The sequence below is a fragment of the Salarias fasciatus genome, chromosome 23 (assembly GCF_902148845.1).
Source record: "Salarias fasciatus chromosome 23, fSalaFa1.1, whole genome shotgun sequence".
NCBI classification, from domain to species: Eukaryota; Metazoa; Chordata; class Actinopteri; order Blenniiformes; family Blenniidae; genus Salarias; species Salarias fasciatus.
This window is the reverse complement of record NC_043766.1, coordinates 35547467-35566550: the sequence shown is the minus strand read 5'-3', so window position 1 is coordinate 35566550 and position 19084 is coordinate 35547467. Positions and strand designations below refer to the sequence as shown.

The 19084-nt window shown below is 45.5% G+C and overlaps 2 protein-coding genes across 3 annotated transcripts in view; one reads left to right on the top strand and one right to left on the bottom strand.

The window, feature by feature from the left end:
* The window catches only part of LOC115382236 (stonustoxin subunit alpha-like), an 829400-nt gene that overhangs the window by 259518 nt on the left and 550798 nt on the right, over positions 1-19084 (top strand). The window lies entirely within an intron of this gene.
* LOC115381313 (protein NLRC3-like) overlaps positions 1-19084 on the bottom strand; it is a 34857-nt gene that overhangs the window by 5018 nt on the left and 10755 nt on the right. Inside the window, exons 2-6 of the mRNA XM_030082591.1 lie at positions 13806-13835; positions 13116-13323; positions 5718-7521; positions 5463-5636; positions 1338-1511 (exon numbers count right to left, since the gene is read on the bottom strand). Of these exons, the coding sequence (XP_029938451.1) occupies positions 1338-1511; positions 5463-5636; positions 5718-7521; positions 13116-13323; positions 13806-13835 (2390 nt within the window). The remainder of the gene's footprint in view (positions 1-1337; positions 1512-5462; positions 5637-5717; positions 7522-13115; positions 13324-13805; positions 13836-19084) is intronic.

Genomic DNA, 19084 nt, shown 5'->3' with positions numbered 1-19084 from the left:
GGTCGACGATCTTGGAAAACTAGCGTGTAGCACGAATGTAGCATCTCCCCAAGGCTCCGCCCAGCTCCCACCCCATTGGAGGAGCTCCCGTTGGGAGCGAACACACTGGACGCGGAAGTGGGGCACGCGCGCACAGAAGCGCCACCCGCATGGAGTTTGTGATCGCCTCCAATGTCGTTAACCTTTCTGACTGCCCGCACACAACGTGCATAGGAGGGCAGCGCGTCCGCTCCGCTTCGTTCTATGTGTCACGCGCCGAGACGTCCTTGGCAACACGCGCGCGCTCTGGACCAGGGCCAGTGCACGCCATTGAAATGTACGCGCAGGGAGCTGGTAGAACGGCAAAGGGATCTGATTGGTTTCTTAAGAGCGGTCCGCGCGATATGATTGGTCGGAGTTTTTACACTCCTGTGGCCGCTACAGTGGTCAGATTTTTTCCGCACCTTTTTCCGTACACATAATGTATTGACTTCTCCCAGGGGGCAAGGAGCATTTCACTCAGTTTGACAAAAAGTTCTTTTGGACAACATCGTCTACCCTAGCTTTAAGTAAGAAGTTGCCAAATTGTGCAAGGACTTAAAACCAACAGCAACATTTGAAATTGGATTATAAAAATAATAGGAAGCCAATGAAGGGAAGATAAAACTGGAGTGATGTGCTCCCGATGTCTAGTTCCTGTGAGCATACAAGCTGCAGTGTTTTGGTCTGTGGATAGAAGACTGGTAAAGGCCGTGATACAAAGAGTTACAGTAATCAAGCCGGGATGAAATCAGTGTGTGAATTACTTTTTCCAGTTAATTGGGAGGGAGGTAAGGCTTAACCTTCCCCAGAAGTCTCAACTGGAAAAAGCTAGTTTTAACCACTGAACTTATCTGTTTTTCCATTTTAAATTCGCTGTCAATATAAACACCGAAATTTCTTACAACAGGGCAGCAACAAGATGACATTTGCCCAAGCACACCATTAAATGTAGACAAAACAGATTTACCAAAGGTCACAATTTTGTTTTTGTTTTCATTTAAGTTTAGAAAGTTTAGTGACATCCAGTCTTTAACATCTTTAAGACATTGTTCCACATTTTGAGAAGAGTTCCCCTGACCACTTGACGGTAAATAAATTTGGATATCATCAGCAAAACAATGGAATAAAATATTGTATTTCCTAAAAATAGATCCAAGAGGCAACATATACAAGGAGAATAGAATTGGCCCTAGAATTGAGCCTTGGGGCACGCCATAATCAAGAGGGACCTTTCTAGTAACAACGACATGGCTGCATCAAGTCAAGACAGAAGAAGGAAGATCCTCCACATGATCAGGCAGCAGCTGGATCCTGACCTGAGAGCTTCCAGTTTACAGTGAGGACTCTCCAGTCCAAGAGACAGACGCTTCACTCCTGAATCCTGCAGGTCGTTGTTACTCAGGTCCAGATGTGTCAGACTGGAGGACTGAGAGCTAAGAACTGAGGACAGAGCTCCACAGCTTCTCTCTGACAGACCACAGCAGCTCAACCTGAAGAAGAAGCAACAATGAAAACTGCAACAATGTTTGTCATGGACTCAGTTCTACATCTCTGACCTGGAGCATCAAAAACACAGTGGAGCTGTTCCTGTAATAGGAAATCATGTTCATTGTTGCACCATGTCCATGTTCCACCAGGAAATGGAATCCAAGAGGGAGCAGGCAGATGCAGAGTTGGGTAAACAAACATGTAGTTGAAAACCAGAGAATCAGACACACACAGGGTAAACACTGGGAGTCATAGGATGATGGTATGGAGTTCGACCATCTGGGAACTGGGTGGACAAACCAGGGAGCCTATAAACACTGGGACGGGGGAGGAGACAAGACACTATAGGATAACTGAAAGACTGAGGGGACTGGGGAGAGACAAGAACACAGGAGTGATGGAGGTCCCACACAGAAGTATCAAGGAGGAACCGAAGGAACAGGGGAAACCCCGACAGTGGAAGTATAAGAACACTGCTCATCAGTTGGGAAAGCTAAGATATGAATTAGATATGTGTTTGAAGCACAAGAAAGTCTGCTTTGTATGCATATCAGCATTCAAAAAGTTGATTTCATTGGCTGTTGCTTTAAATAGTTATAAAATGACCATCACTGAACCCGAGTGGTGTTCTGTTATTGGACTTCTGTGCTAGTCACAGTTTGTCCATAACGAACACCATGTTCGAGCACAGGGGTGTCCATAAGTGCACTTGGCACCAGGACACCCTCGGGCGGAGGTCGATGATCGACTTTGTTGTCGTGTCATCTGACCTTCGGCCGCGTGTTTTGGACACTCGGGCGAAGAGAGGAGCAGAGCTGTCGACCGATCACCACCTGGTGGTGAGTTGGATTCGCTGGCGGAGGAGAAAACCGGACAGACTTGGCAGACCCAAACGTATTGTGAGGGTCTGTTGGGAACGTCTGGTGGAACCCTCTGTCAGCAGGGTTTTCAACTCCCACCTCCGGGAGAGCTTCTCTCATGTCCCGAGGGAGGTTGGAGACATTGAGTCCGAGTGGACCATGTTCTCCACCTCCATTGTCGAAGCAGCTGCTCGGAGCTGTGGTCGTAAGGTCTCCGGTGCCTGTCGTGGCGGCAACCCCCGAACCCGGTGGTGGACACCGGAAGTAAGGGCTGCCGTCAAGCTGAAGAAGGAGTCCTATCGAGCCTTGCTGGCTCATGGGACTCCCGAAGCAGCTGACGGGTACCGGCAGGCCAAGCGAACTGCAGCCCGAGCAGTTGTGGAGGCAAAAACTCGGGTCTGGGAGGAGTTCGGGGAGGCCATGGAGGAGGACTATCGGTCAGCCTCGAAGAAATTCTGGCAAACCGTCCGGCGCCTCAGGAGGGGAAAGCAGGTCTCCGCCAACACTGTTTACAGTGGAGGTGGGGAGCTGCTGACCTCAACTGGGGATATTGTTGGACGGTGGAAGGAATACTTTGAGGACCTCCTCAATCCCGTCGCCACGTCTTCCGTGGAGGAAGCAGAGGCTGAGGTCTCAGAGGTGGACTCGTCCATCACCCAAGCTGAAGTCACCGAGGTGGTTGGTAAGCTCCTCGGTGGCAAGGCACCGGGGGTGGATGAGATTCGCCCTGAGTACCTCAAGTCTCTGGATGTGCAGGGACTGTCTTGGTTGACACGTCTCTGCAACATCGCGTGGCGGTCGGGGACGGTGCCTCTGGATTGGCAGACCGGGGTGGTGGTCCCCCTGTTTAAAAAGGGGGACCGGAGGGTGTGCTCCAACTATAGGGGGATCACACTCCTCAGCCTCCCCGGGAAAGTCTATTCCAGGGTACTGGAGAGGAGGATCCGACCGATAGTCGAACCTCGGATTCAGGAGGAACAATGCGGTTTTCGTCCTGGTCGTGGAACAGTGGACCAGCTCTATACCCTCCATAGGGTGCTCGAGGGTTCGTGGGAGTTTGCCCAACCAGTCCACATGTGTTTTGTGGATTTGGAGAAGGCATTCGACCGCGTCCCTCGTGGTGTCTTGTGGGGGGTGCTCCGGGAATACGGAGTCCGGGGCCCCTTGTTAAGGGCCGTCCGGTCTTTGTATGACCGGAGTAGGAGTCTGGTCCGCATTGCCGGCAGTAAGTCGGACCTGTTCCCGGTGCATGTTGGACTCCGGCAGGGCTGCCCTTTGTCACCGGTTTTGTTCATCATTTTTATGGACAGAATTTCTAGGTGCAGCCAGGGGTCGGAGGGGGTCCGGTTCGGGGACCACAGGATTTCATCTCTGCTTTTTGCAGATGATGTTGTCCTGTTGGCTTCATCGAACCAGGACCTACAGCATGCACTGGGGCGGTTCGCAGCCGAGTGTGAAGCGACAGGAATGAGGATCAGCACCTCCAAATCCGAGGCCATGGTCCTCGACCGGAACAAGGTGGCTTGCCCTCTCCAGGTAGGTGGAGAGACCCTAGCCCAGGTGGAGGAGTTTAAGTATCTTGGGGTCTTGTTCACGAGTGGGGGACGGATGGAGCGTGAGATTGACAGGCGGATCGGTGCAGCGTCTGCAGTGATGCAGTCGTTGTATCGGTCCGTTGTGGTGAAGAGGGAGCTGAGCCGAAAGGCGAAGCTCTCGATTTACCGGTCAATCTACGTTCCCACCCTCACCTATGGTCATGAACTTTGGGTCATGACCGAAAGGACAAGATCCCGGATACAAGCGGCCGAAATGAGCTTCCTCCGTAGGGTGGCTGGGCGCTCCCTTAGAGATAGGGTGAGGAGCTCAGTCACCAGGGAGGAGCTCAGAGTAGAGCCGCTTCTCCTCCACATCGAGAGGGGCCAGCTGAGGTGGCTCGGGCATCTGTTCAGGATGCCTCCTGGACGCCTCCCTGGGGAGGTTTTCCGGGCATGTCCCACCGGGAGGAGACCCCGGGGAAGACCCAGGACACGCTGGAGAGACTATGTCTCTCGGCTGGCCTGGGAACGCCTTGGGATCCTCCCGGAAGAGCTGGAGGAAGTGTCTGGGGACAGGGAAGTCTGGGCATCCCTGCTGAGACTGCTGCCCCCGCGACCCGGCCCCGGATAAGCGGCTGAAGATGGATGGATGGATGGATGGATGTTAATGTTGCTCAATGTTTATGTTCAGATTCATTATTCAAAATTCATTATTCATTAAACTCTGGAACTGGAGAAAAAAACTGAGCATCCAAGTGATGCTATGGGTCTACAGTTCTAAACATAGCTACTCCGACAGTCAGACTTGTGTCATTCAGTAACTCAGCAGTTCTTTGGAATAATTTCTACTCAAATCTTTTTACATTATCTGACTGGGTTCTTGCCTGCACGTTGGTGTCAGGTTAATTGGTCACCCTAAATTGCCCTGAGGTGTGAATGTGAGTGTGCATAGTTGCTGTCCCTACATGGCAGCCCTGTGACAGATTGGCGAACTGTCCAGTGTGTAACCTCAATCTAATGAAGTGTTATGCATCTATGTGGTACTTTTGTTCAAGTTAATGTAAGAGAATAAGTAAAAGGAATGTGCCATATGAGGTTTTTTTTTTACGGTATTACATCCTATTTAAGTCAATTAATGTTCTTGTTAAAACTCAGTGGATATTGCTAATTTATTCAGTTGTGAAAGTTAACTTTTTCGTTCTGGATTATGTTTTGGTACAAATGTAAATATGAATTTCAGTTTAGGGTTTTGTTTTTTTTTTTACATTAATTTATTGTGATTCATCAGAAATTAACTAGGTTTTTAGAACAACAAATTTTTCAGTGTCATCCATTGTTTTGATCCATGGTGTTTTGTTTCCTGCATGGCTGTTTTCAACTGGTTCCAGATTACCCTTGGTCTGGGGCTGGTCACACTTCTCTCCAGTTGAACACACACTTGAAACTATTTACTGTTTGTTCCTGGATAATTGTGGAGAAAAAAATCAAGGTAAAGATAGAATAAAGGTGTGAGGAGGAGAACTGAGTTTTTGACATTATTTAATAATTGTTTTAGAACCTGAGAGTCTCCAGTGAGCAGTGTGGATCCTCCACTGCAGCAGAGAGAAGTTTGACTCCTGAGTCTCCTGGATGGTTGTAGCTCAGGTCCAGCTCTCTCAGATGGGAGGACTGAGAGCTGATAACAGAAGACAAAGCTGCACAGCTTCTCTCTGACAGACCACAGCCGCTCAACCTGAGAGAAGAACCAACAATGAAAACCAGCTAAATGTTTGTCATGGACATAGTTCTCCATATTAGTTCATGAGGTACGTACAGAGCTTTGTTGGAGGCTTTGACCACTGGCAGCAGCCTCAGAAGAGCTTCCTCTGAAGCAAAGTATTTCTTCAGATCAAACTCCTTCAGAACTTCTTCTGATGACAGTAAGATGAAGACCAGAGCTGACCACTGAGCAGGAGACAGTTCATCTGTGGAGAGACGTCCTGATCTCAGGGACTGTTGGATCTGCTCCACCAGAGAACCATCATTCAGTTCATTCAGACAGTGGAGCAGATTGATGCTTCTCTCTGCAGACAAACCCTCACTGAGCTTCTTCTTGATGTACTGGACTGTTTCCTGATTGGACTGTGAGCTACTTCCTGTCTGTGTCAGCAGACCTCGAAGGAGACTCTGATTGGTCTCCAGTGAAAGACCCAGGAGGAAGCGGAGGAACAAGTCCAGGTGTCCTTTTGGACTCTTCAAGGCCTCGTCCACTGCTCTCTGATGGAGAAGGTGGAGTTTCGGTTTCTGCTTCAAGAGGTTTGACCACCTGGATGGTTGTTGTTGTTCATCCAGCAGGTTGATTCCAGAGTTGATGAAGATCTGATGGACATGAAGAGCAGCCAGAAACTCCTGAAGGCTCAGATGGATGAAGCAGAATACAATGTTCTGGTACAGGTCGCTCTCCTCTCTAAAGATCTGTGTGAACATTCCTGAGTACATTGAGGCTGCTTTGAGATCGATGCCACACTCTGTCAGGTCGGGTTCATAGAAGATCAGGTTTTCTTTCTGCAGCTGATCAAAAGCCAGTTTTCCCAGAGACTCTATCATCTCCCTGCTCTCTGGACTCCAGTGTGGATCTGTGGCAGCTCCTCCACCATACTTGACCATCTTGACTTTGGCCTGGACCACCAGGTGGTGGATGTACATCTGAGTCAGGGTCTTGGGCAGCTCTCCTCCCTCTCTGCTCTTCAACACCTTCTCCAGAACTGTAGCAGTGATCCAGCAGAAGACCGGGATGTGGCACATGATGTGGAGGCTTCGGGAGGTCTTGATGTGGGAGAGGATCCTGCTGGCCTCCTCCTCCTCTCTGAACCTCCTCCTGAAGTACTCCTCCTTCTGGGGGTCAGTGAACCCTCGGACCTCTGTCACAATGTCTACACAGTCAGCAGGGATCTGATTGGCTGCTGCAGGTCGTGTGGTGATCCAGAGGTGAGCAGAGGGAAGCAGTTTCCCCCTGATGAGGTTTATCAGCAGAACATCCACTGAGGTGGACTCTGTAACATCAGTGAGGATCTCAGTTTGGTGGAAGTCCAGAGGGAGTCGCCATTCATCCAGACCATCAAAGATGAAGATCACCTGGAAGTCTTCAAAGCTGTGGAGTCCTGCATCTTTTATTTGAGTAAAGAAGTGATGAACAAGTCCCACCAAGCTGAATTTCTTCTCCTTCAGCACATTAAGCTCTCTGAAGGTGAATGGAAATGTGAAGTGGACGTCCTGGTTGTCTTTGTCTTCAGCCCAGTCCAGAGTGAACTTCTGTGTCAGGACTGTTTTCCCAATGCCAGCCACTCCCGTTGTCAGCACTGTTCTGATTGGTTGAGATCTTCCAGGTGGGCCTTTAAAGATGTCTCCTGGTTTGATGCTTGTCTCTGCTCTGTCTGCTGTCCTGGATGCTGTTTCAATCTGTCTGACCTCATGTTCCTGATTGACCTCTGCAGTCCCTCCCTCTGTGATGTGGAGCTCTGTGTAGATCTGGTTCAGGAGGGTGGACTCTCCTTGTTTAGAGACCCCCTCAAACACACACTGGAACCTCTTCTTCAGGTCACATTTCAGCTTCTGTTGGCAGACTCCAGCAGAAATCCCTGAAAAGGTGAAGAAAGCATGAGTTGAATGATTGTGACATTAGAATTGAAGATGAAAGTGTATCATTGGAAATATTTCTCCTCGATCAGATCCATTCAGCTCTTCAGTGGAGAACAAACAGCCTCTGATCTCATGCAGATGTCCTGGAAATTCATTGATGCTCATGTATCCTTGTTTTCTCTGTCTTGACACATGTATCCTTGCTTTATCATTTAGAGAACATTCAGGAACCCAAACCTGAGACTTCAACAAGAAACATCTGCGACACACATGTGCTCCATTCATCCAATAATCACACTGCTTTCACTCACTGAGCAAGACTTCAGTGCATGCACAGTCCTAAGATAACACAGAAGCACTCTGGCAGTCCACAGTACAGACACTAACTGGAAGTCTTCACAAGGAGCTCAGTGTAGTTCTCTGCTGTATGACATCCTCTTGTATGCAATAACTAACTGGTCAAATTGCTTAGCAATCCAGGTCTCCTGACTTTGTAGTGGCTTGAATCCATAAAACGTGGCATCAGAAATGAGATCTCTGGATCGCTGGACAACAGTGACTAGTGTTGTAGTACTCGAGACCAGTCTCGGTCTCAAGAACACTTTAAGATCACGGTCTCGACCGCATTTTTACTCGGTCTTGTCTCGGTCTTGGGCACAGAAGATTCAGGAATGTGCGGCAAGACCAGCCTCGACTATGGCTGCAAGGACATAACTGTCTGTCAACTGCAGCAATCAAAATGGGTGGTTGCCAGTCATATTTTGCACGTGAAAATCATATTACACTGAATAGCGTTACCCAAAACTTTTACCCTTGGTTGCTACTGATATGGATTGGAATGATGCTTCGTTTCCAAGTTCTCAGGAACACAGTGTGAAGGCCACTTCGTTTTGTCCGAAGTCACTTGGTCTAGGGGCTGTTTCCCCAAGAAACGTCATCTGCTAGTCTCGTGAGATCTGGCTATATGACCTGGCATGGCCGGAAGTCATGCCAGAGTCTGGCTGGATTCTCGTCGGAGCAACGGCCTTGTTCTCAATCAGCTGATTTATGTGTGCTTCCTCTGTAATCTTGAATAAATCCTCCTTGTGCAGCGTCAACACCTTGACTCGTCATCCTTGGCTCTGATTCACCAAAAATTCCACAACGGCTACCATGAAAAACCAACATGAGATGCATCCAGCATTCCTGAGTAGCAAGTGTTAAGATGACACAGTTCTGGTTTCTCTACTGTCACGAAAGGATGGAAATCCGAGGAAAATTACCTTGACTTAAAAGTTTTAAAAACTAAGGATATGGTCATTGATTTTAGACGGACTTCCTCCCACAGTGTCAGTGTCATCCATGGAGAAAACGTGGAACTTGTCAATAGTTATAAATATCTGGGCACGGTGATAGATGACAAATTAAGATTTGACATGAACACTGAGCACATTGTCAAACGTTGGCAGCAGCGGACCTACTTGTTGAGAAGGTTGAACTCTTTTAATGTGAACAAAACTCTTTTAAATAATTTTTACTGCTCGTTTATTGAGAGTTTACTCACATTTTCTTGTATCTGTTGGTTTCAATCTTTGTCTGTGAGGGACAAAAACAAACTGCAGAACATTGTAAAGACCTGTTCTAAAATCACAGGTGTGAAACTGAGAGACTTGCATTCTCTGTGGGAGCAGCAGGTGCTGAGTAAAGCACACAGCATCTTGGCTCAGCCTCTTCATCCTCTGACTCCAGAGTTTATCTTGATGCCTTCTGGACATCGATATTATGCTCCAGCTCGGAAAACTAATCATTTTTCAAACTCTTTTGTGCCTTCTGCAATCAAATTATTGAATTCCAGTTCTTAAATTGTTTATTGTATTGCTTGTTTTAATATTGTTCAACCTGAGTTCCACTTGGGGTTGAACTGGACTGCCTCCAGTTGTATTTACGTGTGAAACAGCTCGAGATGTGCTGCTAACGAATTGCCCTATGGGATTAATAAAGTTTTTCTGAATCTGAATCTGAATTAATGTTGACAGATGTTGAGTCACTATTACTAGTTTTTCCTTTCAACAGTCAATTCTGCTTGTTCATGGGGTTCAGTTGGATTTTCTCTGTAAAAGTGTCTAGAAATTACTATTTTTGAATTGGTGCTATATAAATAAAGCTGCATTGAAAATTGGGTAGCACTTTATTTGAAGCACCCCTGTATAACAAATTATAAGTACATTATAGCACTGTATAACTATAGTTGTAAACACTCATAAATGATCACAATGCTTTATAACATCAGGACCTAACCCTAATCCTAACCCTATGCTGTATAGTGGGTTACAAAGCATTGTGATCTTTTATGAGTGTTTATAACTACTTATAATGTGTTACACTGGGCGCTTCAAGTAAAGTGTTATGGAAAATTGAATTGAAGCAAAATTTTATCTGGTCTCGGTGTTGACTTGGTCTCACTTTGTCTTGGTCTTGTCTTGGTCTCAATACACTGTGGTCTCACCCATGTCTTGGTCTCAAATTATACAGTTTCTACTACAACACCAACAGTGACCAGCCATCTCAGGGACCAGACGTCTGAACTCAACCAGTGAAAACCAAAAAAAAAAAAAAAAAACAAAAAAACAAAACAAAACAAAAAAAAAAAACATCAAAGGGTTTTATAGTGGGGTATAGGCACAATCTTGTGCCGATACCCGACTGTAACTCGGCCATTATCTCTCCAATCTCATGAAACACCCATACATGCTAAATGTAATTCATATTCAATTGAACCACAAATGATAGAAAAGAAACCCCTTGAGGTTCAGTACAACAGAATCAGATGTGGGAAGACCATCTGATAGGAAAATAAATAAGTAATAATAAATCAGCTAATGCTAAAAAAGGTGTGTCTTGACCAGGGTTGGGGAATAACGGATTACATGTAACGGCGTTACGTAATCAGGATACAAAAAAATTGTAACTGTAATCCGTTACAGTACGCGCAAAAAATATGTAATCTTGTTACAGTTACTTCTGATAAAAACACGGATTACTGAGCGGGATTACTTTTGAAAATCAGACTGAATATACCAGCAACAACAGACATCCGCGCCGTATACAGACATTGTGACACTTTACAGCATCTTACAGCACTTTACGGCACAAACCCCCATATTGTAGATCTATAAACAGTAGACGCCGTAGATATATAAATGACAGACGCCGCATCGACCGCTGTCTTGGAGCAGCCTCCCGCTCTACTGATATGTTTAACTGTGAATGAAACAAATCGCGTTGCCGTGGATTTTACCGGCTGGAGTCTTGGCTGCTCCCAGGGAGAGAAAGTCATTCTTTGGCTGGAAACGTCGACATTTTGTATTGAAGTCAGATGAGGCCCAGAACTTCTCTGTACAATGCAAATTCGGCCTCCAGCTGTGAAAATGCTCTCAACATCCAGGAACTCATCAAACCTGAAGACACATCTACAGGTATGAAACACACCTGAACTCACAGTGAAGCTAAAGTGTTATTAGCCTGCTAACCTGTCAGTAACCTGCTGCTGAGAACCTCAGCCTCACCAGGCGGGACTCAGAAGAATCTGATGGAGGGAATAATATCTTCAGCCTGGATGGAGGATTTATTGGAGATGCAAGTTAGGGGTGTGCGATATATAGAAAGATCGTTAAATTGTCTATAGGGCACGTTCTCCTCGTTCTTTTTTCACCTGTATATAATAGTTTTTGGAGTGATGATGTTACCTGAAAGCTTCAGATAATATCAACTAAATATTCCCTCTAGTGCAGTTATCCACATACATGATAGATACATGGGGAGAAACATTAACAATGATTACAAAAAAAAAAACAAAAAAAAAACGCAGCCACAGCCAGTGCTGCGTTCCGGACGCAAAGGCAGCTAACAAGGAGCTGTGGAGCTTTTCTGACTGCAGCTGCTGCTGGGTGGAGGCTGTGTCAGGCAGAGCTGGTTTACAGCAGCAGTACAGGATCTACAAGAGACCAGCCCCCATAGAAACACCCCGAAAGGCTGGAGAGAGAGATGCTGAAGCTAGCACCGATGCCAACGCTAGCTAGCGAGCTACCGCTAGCAGTTCACAAGCTAGCATGAGGGATTTTATATACAACAAATCACAGAAATGTGAAAAGACACTTAGTGAACATATCAAGTTAACAGCTGAAATGGCCCTTTTGTCTGATAACTAGTGGAATGTCTTTGATTTAATGGGATGATGCTGCATTTCAATGGAGATGGAGCCCTCTAGTGGTCATATAGCGCTACTATTAAAACTATATCCCATTAAAACTGCTAAAAAGCTATTTGATGTGTTTAGTTTTTTTGTGTTACAAAAGTTTACTTTATTGTTCATTATCTTTTACCTCATTTTTAAAAGGAGATAAAAGCTTAGATCTCTGAACAAAAAATTGTTCTCAAGCAGCTGTATTATTCACTCAGGTTATAGATATTAAAGTAATATTGTTTTTGTTCTAAATTGTTGCCCTTTAAGTGGTAACCAGCTAAATTTTCATTTGTATTGACCCTTTTTAATAATATATTTGGTGTGTTTACTTTTTGTGTTGCAAAAGTGCACTCTATTGCGGTTCATTACTTAAATTGTCTTTTTTTTTTTCTTTTAGGGTTTTACATGTTTAAATACATTTTATATGTTTTATATGTTTAACATTGGGGAAAAAATGGTCAAACTTGCAAATTAGTCTAGAAAATCAATATAAAAAAGAATTGTGATAAAATCGTGATCGTGATATTAATTTTAAAAAATCGTGATATGACATTTTTGCCATATCGCCCACCCCTAATGCAAGTTACCTTCTGTCACTGATGAATGAATCAACTCTGAACTCTTGAAAAAATACTGAGCATGGCCTCCCTGAACACAAAGCACTGCTCCTCACTACAGCAGTACAGCTACACAGCAAACTGAGTATATAATATAAATGTGTGTTAACACTGTCAATGTGGCTCCTGGTGCTGCTGGACTGTAGAGCTACTAGCGAAACAGTCTGAACGGATGGTTCTGATCCTGAGTCAGAAAGAAAGAAAGTCAGATTCTCAGTAGGTTTAGAGGATGTCATGTTGTTGGTATTAATTGGGGCTGAACACAGAGTTCAGCAGAGTTCATAACACTCAGAGCATTTAATGTTTACTGTGTAAACATTGTTGTTCTTCAACAAGAACAGATCAAGTTGAAGTGATTGTTGGGATATTGAAATGAGGAGTTAAGAAACTCCCTTTGTGCTTGTTGATTTGTGCTCTCAATTACTGTTTTGTTAACTTGCTTTCTTTTTTTTTTCATGAATAAATGTTTGTGTGACATTTTCATTTGGTGATTGGCTGATGAGCCAGGTGTGTGACTTCAGCGATTGTGGGTGGGTTCGATAAAAGACATTCATTCACAGCTGATTACACTTTATCACTGATCACACTCTTTGCAACATTTCAACTGTGCTGCTTGTTCTGGACTTCCTGCCTGTTTCCCACTGTGTGTGTGTGAGCTGGAAATGAGCTGTGTTCTTTGGATGGGACTCTGTTTCTGCTGCTTTCTGCTGGAGCTGAAAACATTTCAGTGTTTGATGAGATCAAATCCTCTTACTGCTCCACAGACGCTGAGCCAGCTCCTCCTGCTTCATCCTCCTCAGGAAGTCCAGTGTGATCCTCAGAAATGACTCTCTGCTGCTCCTCTGCTCTTCATCCTCATCCTCCCATTCACTCTCTGAGCATTCTGGGTAATCTGGACTCAGGAGCTTCTTCATCTTCTTCAGCTCCTCCTTCATGAAAGTCACCATGTTGTCCTCCAGCATCTGGAACAGAGAAACATCTGGAGTTGACTTTGAGCTGAAAATGAAAACTCATTCAAATGTGACTGGGAATCCAACGTTGTCATAGCTGCAGTTACCGCTGTGGCTGCAGTCACTGCAAACATGAGCAATATTGCTACTATTAATGCCACTGTTGTCACTAAAGCTTTTACTTCCTCTCATGCGGCTGTATCTGCATGTACCATAGTTACCTCAACTGTTACTGTTATGATTACAGCTACAATAAGCTATCATTTCCACCATTGTTATCGCTAATGTAATTTTTATGGCCATGCTGACTACTAAGGTCATTACTAAAGTTACTGTGAACACAACTGTTAACGTTATTGTTCCTGCTGTTCTTGCCATGAACAGCACTGTTATCATTACACGATGGTTCCCATAAAAGTTACTGTTACTTGTCACAAGAACCTGTTGTATGTCATTGATGTGACAGTAAGTGTATAATGGAGACTTTTTCTCACCATAAATATGGAGTCCAGATGTGTTTGATGCTGAGGGGTGGAGCCACCACGGAGGATCGGGGAGCTGTGTGGGCTGACGCTGCAGAAACATATTGACTTAGTTCAAACTGCTGTGATTTGATAAATATTTAAAGGTAATGGGTGGTCCCACGGACCAACCATGTTCAATGAATCATTGAGTAATGAATGACCGAAAATACAGAACATCAAGTGAAAGAAAACTTACTGAAACTCTGAGGAAGGAGATCCTGTGAAATTTATTGGTCTGTGATTGGACCAGTCACTCTTTATGGACACACAGCTGCATTCAGGTCCTGGATTCATCCTGCAAGAAAGAAGAATACAGTCATAGTAACAACACATAGTGTGTGTGTGTGTGTGTGTGTGTGTGTGTGTGTGTGTGTGTGTGTGTGTGTGTGTGTGTGTGTGTGTGTGTGTGTTCTCCCATGGATCGCATCTTTTCCATTGTGGAGATCTTTCTGTGTTCCAGTGAACCCAACAGCAATGCCGTCAGGAGCTGAAGATCCTGGTAGGGTCACCCGATGTAGCAAGGTCAAAGGGGAAGTGAAAGACAAAGTGCGATCCAAAGACCAAAGACCTCAATGTCGGAAGTGGTGGAAGAAGACACAAGTCACTGCAGTACTGAAGGCAGAAGAAGGCTGCAACAGAGGGTGGTCCCCAGTCCTCACACACATAGGCACCCTCCCAATGGGAACCAATCAATTTTTACATCCTGGATAACGACAAAGTCCTGTGGCAATCAGGAAGAGGTGATGGGGGCAGGACAATGAAGTCTGGGAGTCCCTCGCTACAAACCGGCACTCAGACGGTGGGTTTTCGACTCAGTCATTAAGTTCTTTCTGCTGCTCTGCCTGCTGCTCACCCCAGTAGGGGACTGGGGTGAGCAGCAGACACTTACGTATTGGTCCATGGAATGTGTGGACCCTTGCAAACCACCACACCAGTGATAGACCTGAAAGGCGAACAGCAATCATCTCTAAAGAGCTCAGGAAGTTCCAGATGGACATTGCAGCACTCTCCAAGACCTGACTGGCTGACGAAGGGCAGTTGAAGGAGAAAAAGGGTGGATACACTGTCTTCTGAAAAGGAAAGCCAGCAAATGATCCACAAATCCATGGTGTCGGTTTTGCTATTAAGAAATGTCTCTTCAACCACCTTCATGAACTTCCTGTGGACATCGACGAGCGGCTAATGACCATACGTCTGACACTTGCAAGCAGTCAGATGTCCACTATTATGAGTACCTAGTAGGGGTGTGAACAGATCTTGTGAGATTAAATCATGTGACGATATTTCTCTGTTAAATGAAAAGCTGTCTCGCGGACACAAGGCAGAAGCCTATCAGACTGTGAGCACACACACATATCAGAGCGGAACCATGCCAACAGACTCATTTTTCTCGTACATTTCAGTACAAGTGGAAAGGAAAATGGCCAAAATGCGGTCAAAATACAATTTTTAAGTCCGTCCCCCAGTGTGGTGTAGAAGCTCCTGATGTTACTTGGTTTATGAAAGAGTCATCTTCTTGTGTTGCATTTGTGTACAGAGTGCAGCGGAGTGTGGAGCTCTGTCTTCTTCTCCAGTGAATATCTGGGCGAATTATAGTACCCCTGAAAGGCCTGCCACATCAACTTAATCTTTTTGAGTTGTTTTCATGATGCAGCAATATTTAACTCCCAAGTTATTCATATTCAAGGCAAATTTAGGCTGAAAGTTACTTTTATTCAATGGATTTTGTTTTTTTCCAGATCTGACACAGGTATTTTCCAAAAGTTAAGATGATGTACAAGAAGCACCATTGCAGAAAACATATTTCTATGCTTTGATTTACAGAAAAGTCAGAAAAGCAACAGAACAGTGCAGATGACTGCTGGACTGACCATGGCCTCACTCACTAGATCATGTCTATCAACCTAAATCAGCAAAGCAGGATGCAGAAGAGACAGAGTCAGCCAAAACATAACACCAAGCATTAGGGCGACACCACCTACCAACAACAGCTGCAAAATGCTCTTAGCGCAGCCTTGCCCCACACAGTATCCAGAGGAAGCTGAAAAACATTGGGGCACACTTTCTAGTGCTATCATGAATTGTTGCAGAAGCATCCTCGGTCACAAAACGCAGAGACATCAAGACTGGTATGATGAAAATGACAGTGAGATCCAACTGCTCATTGACATCAAACAGAAAATGTTCATCACCTGGCAAACCAACACTCAGTGCAAGGCTAAAACAGGAGCCTACGCAAAAGCGAAGGCAGCTGTCCAAACACAGGCTTGGACACTAAAGAACTAGTGGTAAACAAAGACAGCTCTAGAGATCCAGCAGCCTGCTGACTCTGGAGATACCAGAGGTTTCATTTATGCCATATGAGCACACCCCTCCTCCACCCACGCACCCATCCCGCCCCTTTGCTCAAAAGATGGGCTCCTGCTGTGCAATCACAAGGAGGCAGTTGCAAGAAAATGGAAAGAACACCATAAGGACCTCTTGAACAGAGACACCATTCATGCAATGGAGAATCTTGACCAACTCCCCAAACAGCACTGTAGAGCCACCCAGCCTGGACAAGGTGGATCATGCTATAAGAAATATGGGAAATAACAAGGCTGCTGGGCCCGAAAGTATCCCAGGAGAAGTCCTGAAGAATGGTGGACTATAGGTCTGCAGTTGGACCAATCACGCACCTTGTCTACATCCCACTACTGAGACTGTTGTATGACAATATGTCAGCCACAATACTCAGTGGCACTGAAAATGAAACAGAACATTTCAATGTCAACGTGGGAGTAATCGGGGTGTATCATCGCTCCAACACTAGTCTCCATCTTTGTTGCTGTTATCCTCCATCTCTCCAGCAAACATCTGCCCCAGGGAGTCCAAATTATGCACCCAACCGTGGGCCAACTCCTTAGTATAAGCTGTTTCAGGGCTAAATGTCAAACCAGCACCACATCCATCATGGAACTGCAATATGCGGATGTCAGTGGCCTTGAAGCCCTCAGAAGAGGACCAACAGGACATTCTGTCTTCTTTAGAAAAAGTGTTCAAACAGCGTGATCGAGCCATTAATATTAAAAAGACTCAAATCCTCCACCAACCACCACTAAACATCTTCACTGACAGCATTTGCCTGGAGAATGTGGACTACTTCCCATAGCTTAGCAGCCTCCTTTCATAACATCCTGTCATTGATAATAAAATCCATCACCACCTCAGCTGTGCCACTCAGACTTTCTCCAGGCTATGAAAAAGAGTCTTTTAAAACTACAACCTCAGACCAAAGACCAAAATCCTGGTCTATACGGCAGTGGTGCTCCCTAGTCTCCTCTTGGGTTAGGTTTAGGACTCTTTCTCAAAACCAGCTGAGATGGACTGGCCATGTGGTTTGAATGCCTGACTGTCACCTCCCAAAACAAGTCCTTTACTCCCAGGTTGTAAACAGGAAACAGGCCTCTGGAGGTCAAAAGAAGAGGTTTAAGAACAACATCAAAACAAACATAAGGAAGTGCCACATCAACCTTAAATCCTGGAAAGACATGGCAACAAACAGTGTGACATGGAAAGAGTGCTGCTGTACAATGATGACCTCTGCCATGCTGCACAAGGCAAGCACAGACATAGGAAGGAAAGAGCAACCACCAGACCATTCTCTTGCCCACACTGCACAAGCATAATCAGGTCCACAATCAGCCTCTATGCCCACCCGAAGACCTACAATGACCAAAAACTGACAGTCATACTCGACAATGAGTGACAGCTGATGATGGTGTTGTGTCTGTGTTGTGTCTGAACAGGGTGTGTGTTGAGTGTCAAAGTTTAACTTTTTAATCATCCAAAATTAAGTCTTTTATTAAAAAAAGAGAAAGAAATAGTTAAAGCTCATCACAACAAAGACAAATGGAGTGAGAGGGAGACAATAATGTGTGTCATGTTCAGCGAACCATTCAGAAAAGAATGACAGAAAATACACAACACCCGATGAAAGAAAACCTACTGAGACACTGAAGAAGGAGATCTTCTGAAATCTATTCATCTGTGATTGGACCGGTCACTCTTCATGGACACACAGCTGAGTTCAGGTCCTGGATTGAAATTGAAACTGAAATTCTAAGATGGTGGTGCGCATAGTCGCAGCGGCCCGGAGCTCCTACTTTTGCACTTTGTTGGTGGTGCTGTGCATTATTTCACACAGCTTGTGCATGTTCAGGTACAGCAGTAAAGAACTTTTACACTTGGATGGAGATTATCGGCTGTCTGTGGAGTATCTGATCCCCCCGGAGATCGTCCGATCACCTCTGGGGACACCCGCAGCAGCGAGCCGGTGGAGGAAACGCTGTGAGCAGAGGCAGAAGAGAGGCAAGCTCGGCCAAAGGCTAGCCCCTTCAAACCACCACTCCCGATCATCTTTCTCTCCAATGCAAGATCAATCCGTCACAAGCTGGATGAGATACGACTGCAGATGGCTACGTGGAGGACTTTAAATCATTCTTCGTGTTTCATTTTTACCGAGACCTGGCTGGATAGCTCAATTCCAGATGCGGCTATCAAGCTAGCTGGCTGCACCGCCTACCGAGCCAACAGGACTGCGGACTCTGGTAAGAAGATTGGCAGGGGACTGTTTATCTATATCAACAACTCCTGGTGCACAAACGTCACGGTGGTGGATAAACTGTGTAGTCCAGAGGCAGAACTGCTAATGTTAAAGTGTCATCCATTCTATCTTCCACGTGAAATCTTCTGTGTTTACATCTGCGCTGTATACATTGCCCCGAACTCTAATGCTAAGCTAGCATTAGCTCAAGTGAGCAGCAGCATCAACAGCAGCCTGGCAGCTCATCCGGACAGTGTTGTTGTTGCAGGGGACTTTAATCATGCGGACTTAAAATCAGTGCTTCACAAATTCCATCGAAATGTGAAATGTGCTACCAGAGGAGATAGAACTTTGGACCAGGTGTACACTAATGTAGCAGATGCATACAGAGCCCAGGTTTATCCCCACCTGGGTCTGTCAGACCACCTCTCACTTCTGCTACATCCAAGGTGCACACCTAAGATCAAGAGCGCTGAGACTTTCAGGTGGCCAGCGTCTGAGCAGCTCCTTCATGCTGAGATGTGAAAGTTGAGTGGATTACCTCTGGCTGACGTCACTCCGGTGAGTGTTTTCCGTGTTGGTGAAGCTTGCTGAAGCTTGCGAGCGACTGAAGTGCTTGCTGTCTCTCTCTTGCTATTACTGTTAATTCACGAAGCAATCAAAA